At 42.4% G+C, this 10,035-nt stretch overlaps 1 protein-coding gene across 10 annotated transcripts in view; it reads left to right on the forward strand.

The window, feature by feature from the left end:
- LOC147020680 (hyaluronidase-2-like) overlaps positions 1 to 10,035 on the forward strand; it is a 65,969-nt gene that overhangs the window by 27,619 nt on the left and 28,315 nt on the right. For 8 of the 10 annotated variants that reach the window (XM_085896212.1, XM_085896211.1, XM_085896210.1 and 5 more), the window contains one exon: positions 9,000 to 9,148. In XM_085896212.1, the coding sequence (XP_085752338.1) occupies positions 9,068 to 9,148 (81 nt within the window). In that variant the 5' untranslated portion in view covers positions 9,000 to 9,067. Of the gene's footprint in view, positions 1 to 5,750; positions 5,798 to 6,506; positions 7,434 to 8,999; positions 9,149 to 10,035 lie in introns of those variants that run through there. The other 2 variants (XM_085896209.1, XM_085896217.1) reach the window with 2 other exon arrangements.

A 10,035-nucleotide genomic window follows, 5' to 3' on the forward strand; every position in this document is an offset into this window, starting at 1 on the left:
GTCTTATCTGTTGTCACAGGGAGCACAGGTGTGTTTTGTGTTATTGTTACCTCTTATCTCTGCTTTTCTTTCTTCCATATACTTTCATTGAGAGAGTTTCTAGAGAGAGTGAGCTGTGAAAAGGGAGAGGGAGGTGTGCAGGCACAGATGCTGGGAGGATGAAAAGCCCCCCTGGGGTGTAAAAGTCAGGAGCTCGGTCTGGTGGATGAGGCATGTGCTGTGGCTTTCCCAGCTCACTGTGGAGACCCAATTGACCACGGCAGCTGTCCCACTAGCCCTAATGAAGGCTTCCTGGAGAAAATTTGGAGCATTTTGGAGCTCTGGAATAAAAAAAATAACTACTTTATTCTCTCATGTGAGCAGGAATTGGACATACATATTTCTCGAGTTTTTGTCACGCAACACAATGTTATAAAACCACGTTTACGTACTGATGACTTTTAAATGCAGATAGAAAAGGTTAGAGGTCAACAAATGTGAAAGGTTAATCAGAATGGAGAAGGTTATGGGAGATAAGATGAAGGGGGCATATGAGCCTGAACTGAAAGGTCAAATGGGGTAAGACCCTGATGTGAGGTGAACTGCCTCCATTGCTGCGAGTTGAGAAAGGTGCAAGACCACGACCACACAAAAGGTTCAACCACCCTGTCATTGGAGGTATAGAAAAAAAAAAACAACAGTCCCTGTGTTTCAAATTCTTGCTGAGAAATACCAGTTTCCCTGACAGCCTTATATCCCACTGACTCCAGGGGTGCAAAATGTGAAGTAGTGCTACTAGTCCACAGGGGAGCTATCTTCGAACCCCTGATGAAATATACGTTGTATGTTGTGAGGAACGGACAATATCCAAGGAAGCGCGTAGCTCTGCACAGAATGCTAATGCCATGCGTAACCCTCGAGGCCAGATTGGACATGTGATTGGGCCCAAGACGGATCATGGCAGCTTATTAGGTCAAGGAGCTCCAAGGAATGAACCTCTGCCAGAGGATTGATGGTTGAGAGACAGTTGCAATGTAATACCTTTCCACATTGAAGTGAACATATTCCAGGTGGTCTTATATTCTCTTCTTGTCAAAGAGCCGAGGAGCTGTCTGGCACAAGGCAGAATTGTGTGAGAAATGCTGAAGGATTTTCCACAGAGGTAGAGAGGTCATCAGCATGCATCAAAAAGAGAGGACCCAGGATGATGCAATGAGAGATGCGAGCCTCCAAAGGAAAACTAGAATAAAGAATTCCAATTGTAGAGCAACGTTCTATTTGTGTGCACAAATTAATTCTGTGAGACGATCGAGAGGACCTTCGATGCCACGAGCATAGACGGCTTCGTGACCAAAGCTGGGTGTCAAATGGCATCAAATGTTCGGGCAATGTCCAAAAACACCTGCCTCTCGACAACAATCTTGAGATTCAGGACATCCATTCATTGCTTGATTAACGAGGAGCTCGTCTTAAATTTGGATTTTTCATCTCCTACCACTCCAGTGGACCCCACAGTAGCTTTCAAAAGGAGTAAGCTATCATATGACCTGTAACTTGTGAAAATTCCAGGGGAATGTCCTAATTTATGGGACAGCTTGAGGCACTGCTTCACCTGGCATAACTGCGCCTCATTAATGTTGCAATCGGTGGGCAATGGGCAATCAAGTTCTGGTGAAATATGCTGGATGTACAGATATTTGTAATCGGTGTGGTAGTAGTAGTTTAACTCCCCACTCTATGTTGTGTTCCATCTCCATTTTGTAACTAAACCCGATTGATTGCTTACTTGCTTATGATCTTCTCATGCCCGACTGAATATGGACCTTCTTAAGGAACTCTCGCCACTTTCGTCCATCTTGGACTCGCTCACCAATCGCCCTCCAGGCCGTTTATAGCTACCTGAGCTCCTTTTCCACCGTGCACCGCCGGGTCTCCGTAGGTCGTCCGACACTCCTTCGACCTCCAAGCTTCCAGTGTACGACTCGTTTTGTGATGTTTTTGTTTTCCACACATGCTACGTGTCCAATCCATCTCCACCTTCTCATTTTAATTTCCTCTCTTTCCACCTCTTCTTTCTCCCTCCTCCTTGCTCCCTCTATCTGACCAGAAGATACACAAAATCTTTTTGTGATGGACATAAATAAAGGATTCTAGTTTCTGCACAATGACTTTGGTATCTTTCAACGCTTCACAGCCGAAGAGAAGAAAATATTTTACATCACTGTCAAAAACATTTAAACTTTGTTCTTGTGTTGTATTTATTTGTATTTTCAGACTACTCTCATCTTCATAAATTCTACTTTTGCTTTCTGTATTATTTTAGAACATCTGAGTCCCACCTCTCCTCCCCCTTCTGTTGAAGTGACCAAAGACCCGAGATACATCCCGCACGGCCAAATCACTGCACATGACAACCTGATAGATTATTGGCGAAAACAAAATTTTTGTTAAACTTTTAAAAAATCTCATTAAATGTACAGTTTGTTTGTGATTCCACGGCAGGGAAATCTCTCACTACATAATCCCATACTAGTCCACAATAAAACATCATATTGACATCGTTCAAAGCCTGCACGGTAAGTGAACGTGCAAAGGCCATTCGTGAGGCGTCCTCTATACCCGGAGCCATTTTGCGAGTTGGTTTAGCTGGATCATCCCAGATTAGTGACATGTGCTGTTTACCCCTTTGGGCCATGCGATTTAAAGGAAGTCTCCATATTTTCTTTTCTCAATAGAAATGCCACTGCGATGTCTGCATTTCATTTTGATGATCTCTCACCACTGCATGCTCATGGGAAACGGAAAGAATTTTTGACTGGAAGCCAATAAAATGTGAGCTCGAGTGGAGACACGTTCGTTCAAGGCCAGAACATTCTACCTGTTGAGCTTCCTGGATTTGCGGAATATCACGCACACGGTTTAGCATTTCGACTGCCGACATTATAGAAGAATTGTTTTTTTGTCACATATTCACTGAAATAGTTATTGCCTAAAAAAACTAGTCTTGCAATAACGCAATGGATTCAAAACAAACAAAACCCATATTTCAAAACCCGAGAACTATTAAACTGGTTTGTTGTGGGGTTTTCCCCATTTTGCATCTGTGTGTGAATAATATTCACCATTAAGTAACAACTGGGATGACTAGATAACTCAGAGGTAGCGTGTTCATAACCTTTTGAGCTGTATCTTATATGATTGATTCCTGACCAGCCTATAAAGCTGCTGTCCTGGTGATTCGCAGGGAGAGCAAGGCTGGCGTCTCGTACGCACGTTTTTACTAGTCGGCGTGAAAGATTCCAAGGGTTCTTTGGCAAGACTAGGCCATTGTATGTTGGCACTGTGGCCAAATTCTAAACACCTGCTCTAACCCATCACCTGTGGTCTTGGTTGAGTCACCAGGGTCTTACACAGATGTTTCTACAGATAAGCAGCGAAGGTAACTTCCATGATTTCCTCATAATTTCTGTGGAGCCAGCCAGGTGTTGCTTTTTGGTGTACCCCATTGGTTGTGAAATGTCACATACTCATCATCGCCGATTGTGAACCTACGGATGCAAGGTGCGGGTGCCCGATCAGGACGTGATCTCCATATTGACTGGTCGTAACGTGAACCGTCACCAAAGAACGGTGGTATGCAGTAGCACGTGTGGATGTGATTTGCAAAAGTCGACATCGATACCAGTCTTGCGCAATCATTTTGGAATTGATTTGTGAAATAACAAAAACCCACGAGGTTATATGTGAATCGTGCAAATACGCAAGTATGGTATTACAAACACTCGTAAAGCTGTTATCTTTGTGTCGCCAGCACTCAAGGTTGCTGCATTTTTTTAAACTACACATGGACATGGATTAAAGCAGTCAAAATGCTCTCATGAAGTCCTGATAAACATTACTATTCGATGATACTCGATAGAAACTTTTAATGCATGGATTTACTTTCAGAGAGCATGTGTGAATGCACAAACTTTCCAGGCTTTTCAGATCCAACCACCTCGTTAAACGTAGCAAATATGGAAACCAAAGAAGAATTAAAGGCAGTTTGTTGGCAGCAATCCCGAATACCTTGGCATATTCAGATCCAAAACGTTTTACTTTTTTCCACTTTGGAATGAAACGCAGCGTCTGTAAAGGGCGTTATGGTTGGGGGAGAGGGGGATGGGGAGGGCAAGGGTTAACTTCAAGTCTATGTCATGGTTAAGAGACTGCTGTTCTCTGCTTTCTTGGCCTGGCCGATGCTAACCTATATTATTGCTTGGCCGATGCTAACCTATATTATTGCTTGGCTGATGCTAACCTATATTATTGATTAGCCGATGTTAATCTATATTATTGTTTGGATGATGTTAACCTATATTATTGCTTGGCCGATGTTAACCTATATTATTGCTTGGCCGATGTTAACCTATTTTATTGATTGGCCGATGTTAACCTATATTATTGATTGACAGATGTTAACCTATATTATTGATTAGCCGATGTTAACCTATATAATTGCTTGGCCGATGTTAACCTACATTATTGATTGGCCGATGTTAACCTATATTATTGATTAGCTGATGTTAACCGATATTGCTTGGCTGATGCTAACCTATGTTATTCCTTGGCCGATGCTCACCTTTATTATTGCTTGGCTAATATTAACCTATGTTATTGCTTGACCGATGCTAACCTATATTATTTCTTGGCCAATGCTAACCTATGTTATTAGCCAATACTGGTACATCTTGTTTTGAGCCATTGTGTATTTAGATTATCTCTGTGGAGGGAGTAACCCCCATCCACACTGACTCTTTATGTTTGGCCCTTTCCTTCATGTGATGACAATTTTGCTAACCTTTCTCCTGAAAATGTATAGATGAAGCTGAGTAACATCGGGATGTTTTTTTTCTTGAATGAAGGACACAGTGGGTTTATGAGATAAACTATTGAATTGGGCGATGATGAGAAGAACTATTGAGCTGTGTGATGATGAGATAAACTATTGAACTGGGCGATGATGAGATAAACTATTGAATTGGGCGATGATGAGATAAACTAAAGAACTGTGTGGTGATGAGATAAACTATTGAACTGTGTGATGATGAGATAAACTATTGAACTGGGTGATGATGAGATAAACTATTGAACTGGGTGATGATGAGATAAACTATTGAACTGGGTGATGATGAGATAAACTAAAGAACTGTGTGATGATGAGATAAACTATTGAACTGGGTGATGATGAGATAAACTAAAGAACTGTGTGATGATGAGATAAACTATTGAACTGTGTGATGATGAGATAAACTATTGAACTGGGCGATGATGAGATAAACTAAAGAACTGTGTGGTGATGAGATAAACTATTGAACTGGGCGATGATGAGATAAACTATTGAACTGTTTGGTGATGAGATAAACTATTGAACTGAGATAAAAATGAACCAAATTTCATTTCTTGAGTGCGGTTGATTTGGCTTTGACCCCCAAGGGACTGACCATGAAATGAGCAATTTGCTATTCCGCTATGTTACCGTCTTCACATACCTTTAGCATTTGTTCGTCATAAAGTTTTTACTTTTAAAACACGATTGGAAAAGATCAATGTAAATACAAAGATTGTGATGATTTGCAATCAATTTGGATTTGCAAACCATCAATATGGAAAGATTGCTCTAAACTGAACCTGTGACTTAAAAAAAAAAAAAGAGATAAATGTATTTGGTAGAGATGATTTATCGTTTAAACCTTGGCATAGACACTTGCCCCTGCTTTCCCTCCTCGTAGTGGAAACATGAAAGCGCTCCGCAAGCCTCGTAAAGGTGTCCATGCAGGTCAGGTATACAATTATCCTTGCACACTGTTTCCTTCATGCAGATGCACCAGCAGTGACTGCTCAGATTCCCACCTGGGACAGTGAGTGGGCAGGTTAAACGACCACAAATTGCCCAAATTGAGACCTGTGATTTCATCTCCTCACCCTCCGTCCCTTGGTGTTCTGAATGGTGCACACCTTGGCATTTTGCTGGAAAACATGGGGGGCCTTTGAGGAGTCTGTACATCATGCAATGCTTGGAATTTGTCCATTCTTGTCCGATTTATTTATTTGCACAGGTGAATGTTATTGTAGAATAATGTGTCCCTCTCCATACATATGCTTTGTTTGTTTTTAACAGGTGGTCATGTTGAATGCTGCAGTGTTTTTATGTTTTTTATCCATGTTACTGTTACATACTGTCACTAATATGAAAGGTGTTCAAAAGTAATACGAGTGAGATACTCACAACAGCCCAACACACACCAAAAGGAAAGGATAACGCTGTGTTTACGGAGTTATAAAAGGTACTTATATATTAATTACTAACATAGTCTACAGTATTAAAAGTAACAAACCTTTGGCCTGGCATGGACTTTTTGAATGCCCATCATATAATTAAAATTAACTCTGGGTTCAAGTTTATTACCTCCACCACCGGACGTAGATGGAGGTTGGCTTTTCACCCCTGTTTGTCTGTGTGTGCGCAGGATATCTCAAAAAGTTATGGACGGATTCGGACTAAACTTAGTGGACGGATTCGGACTAAACTTAGTGGACAGGTTGAGGGTCAAGCCAATGACAAACTGATTTGATTTTGGTGAAAATCCAGATCTGGATACGATAAAAACATTTTTAAGTGATTCTTCACCATTGAGGGATAGGGCCAAAAAGGAAATGTAGCACAATGTCTCAATAGGCAATGCACGGATTCGGACGAAACTTGGTGTACGAGTTGGTTTGGTGACAAGAGCAAGCCAATTCAATTTTGGTTCACGTCCGGATGCAGATCCCACTATCAGTGGGATACAAAATGTAAACTGTTCAGCCTGGCAGAGGTATGTCCTCCACCGAGTACCGTTATAGGTTATTTTGTTGGTTTTCACCTGACTTTAACAATCTAAATGTCCAAACGTCAGGTGAAATAATATTTGCTCCATTTTGGGCAAGTGAGCGCCAAATGCTGCACTCTTCATCCGTGAAGCTTCATCCCAAAAACGCTTTGTACTTCCACCAAGCTTTGGCATCATTTGAAATCTGCCCCTTGGGCTTCGGAGGTCTGCTAGCCAGGTCAGGTTGCTTCGCCGTGTCAGTGTCAGAGTTTTCATGCTCGTTAGAATCGTGAAAGGTTTGTTCGGTCGCCATTTGCTCTGCAGATCTCGCCGTATATTTACGGGCGATACATATCTTGCACTCCAAGGTTTTGGGGGCTTCTCGGCACAAAAGGAATCGTCCTCTCAGATGTGTGGGTGATGGAATGCTATTGTTGGTGTAGTAATGTTGTCTGAGGGCTTGACCTTTGTCTTCTCTATTTTCAGTCTGGCTGAGATCGTGTTTTGCAGTTCAGGGACGTGGGACTTCTTTCCGATGGCTGGATCTGCCTTGTACAGAAGGAGTCATGTTGAAGGATGACGCAAGAAATATTGTCCTAAGGGGTGAAGTCTGGGATTTTTTTCCCCTGGGGAAGGTTGTAAACGAAAACAAAATAATAGAAATAACAAGTGCAGGCTGACTAAATGGTTGTAAGCCAAGTAAGAGGTTTGCCTGCAAGCCGAGTGCTGAGTTGGCCAAAGGCAGCGCTGCCATATTGACAAACCTGCTGAAACGGGATTTCCTTCCATCCTGTTTTGCTTCGGCTTTGCCAGACTGAGGGTTGGTGGGTCGTTTGTCGAGCTGAGGGTGGAACGTGGACCTTGCGGCGTGCAAAGGTCGTGTCGTCCTTAGCGTTTTTGTGTCGGAACGATGTCACCAGGGATTTTAACTAATTGATTTTGAGCGAACTCGTTGATTAATCTTCTGAGCAAGCTGCATTCGTGTGGCACAAAAGGCTACTTTGGGCTCCACCTTGTAAAACTGTTTTTGACATTTGAGCCTGCTGGGTCTGAGATCTTGTGAATTGACCTCCTATACTCAAGAGAACTACATACTCTTCACCATGTGGTTTTTCAACGACAACAACAAAAAAAAAAAGACAAAGATGAAAAGGTAGTTCCTAAGATCTTTAAAGTTCAAGTAGCTCATCGGTTTTGTGACGACTACTTAGATCTTCCTCTCATGAGGAAACGTACACCTTGCGCTCGTCACGATACAGTGCAGCAACCACGACGGAGTACATGTGAACAAGCTAACATGTGATTTTTGACGTCACAGGCAAGTTTCAGTGCACTCGGCGCATCCAGTTACTCGGTGGACAGATGATCAAATTGCTTTCGGTTCGATACACGAGGCAGCCTTGTGCGTACAGAGTACGTCCCCAGATACATAATTGCTTCTAATGGTCAGGTGGGACTGGTGCTTTCCGCATGGAAAATGTAAAGCAATACAAGTAAACAACAAACAGGAACATTGTGTGGTGACAGCACTTTATGCTTTTAAAACTTTTCCAAAATAAATTTCTATTTAAATAAATGGAAAAATGACTCGTGAGAAAAAAGAGTTAATATTCTGGGATAAAGAGGCACCACCAACTGTAACAATGGCCTTGGGGTAAGGCTCAGGTCTGAAGTTTTAACCACTTGGTGGTCTTCATCTGGAACTACACAAACAATGTTCGCCAGGTGTTAAATATTGTTCAGAGAGGAGGGGAAAGGCCAGTGAAGGAGGAAGGGAGAGGTATAGGGTGGCATCGGGTGCTCGTGAATAGACGTCTATTTTTGGGCACGTGACGAGCCCACCCCTTAATTATCTAAACTGCCCCTCCTCCCACCACCCCATTCTGTCTCCCTTCCAGAGAGGATTTAATACCTGGTAAACTTTGCCTGCATAGTCACGCATTAAGACGACTAGGTGGTTGAAATGTCAGATCTGGGCCTTATAGGTGGCGGTAGTTGGCCATATATATTGATAATACTGCAGTACTGCCTAAAATACTGTAGTAATACTGTCATAGTATTGTAGTTTACCTTTCACCTGAAATGATTTCTCCTTGGATTGGTGGGCACATTGATGGAAGCCGACAGTAATGTTTCACCGTTATTGACACTCGGTCTAACCCTTCACAGGAAAGAAATGAGCAGCACAGCGCAGCCCTGTGGTGACGGCTTTCCTGCCCATCATTGCTGATTCCAGCATGTTGTGGGACATTACTAGCAGTGCCCTGATAAGATGGCAGCCCATCTCTACTCTGCTTTGCATTACCTTCACAACATTGGTGGGTTTATCAGAATTTCTTTATTTATTATTGTGAGATGGTTTTACAATTATTATCAATCACTACACGTGGTAATGTGTCGTACGACGGGAAGGGATTATCTATTCCATGCAACAATACTTAGCCTATGATTCTTTGGCTTCGACGCACCTGATCCAGTCACGTATCGGAGGTTAAGCAGAGCAATCCGAGAGCCCGATTCGGCCTTGGATGGGAGATCTCCGTGTAAGGCTGGGCGGTGTTAGCTGAGGGATGGCAAGGCAGCTCACTTGGTATGCTGTAGTTTACTCATCCCTGAGCTGTGTGGAGTCAAACATGACTAAAGAAACCACCAGCAGGTGGTGCTGCATCCTGGAGAATTTTGTCCTTTGGCCCGGCTCTGCTTTTCAATTTGCCAATCTCCGGGCATCACTAGATTGGCTTGCGCCATATTTACCCCTCGATGTACTCACAAATTCTTGTTCTGTATGTTTTAATAAGTTTAATTTTGTTTAAAACATTTAAATGTCTAATCTCAGTAATTATGGATTTCAAACAGACAGACAGAAAGGGGTGAAAGTATAACCTCCTTCGTCACCAAAGGTGAAGGAGATATGTTTTCACCCCTTTCTGTCTGTTTGTTACTTGGCGAAAAAATTTTTTGCCAAGTATGTTGGTCTGTAGCGGTTGACTGTCTGTTTCTTTGTCTGTTTGTCACACGATTTTTGGCCACAGTTTTCAAGCAATCGTTTTGAAATTTTTTGTGTGTAGGTGACCGGCCAAGGATGGCAACGCTAAATTTTGGTGAAGATCCGAATCCAGATCCGGATCTGAGAATTGTTCAGGTGATTCTTCACTGTTGAGAGAAAGGGCCAAAAATGATATATAGCACAATATCACCAAAGGTT

The sequence above is a fragment of the Eptatretus burgeri genome, chromosome 9 (assembly GCF_056783735.1).
Source record: "Eptatretus burgeri isolate ZD-2024b chromosome 9, Ebu_testis_v1, whole genome shotgun sequence".
NCBI classification, from domain to species: Eukaryota; Metazoa; Chordata; class Myxini; order Myxiniformes; family Myxinidae; genus Eptatretus; species Eptatretus burgeri.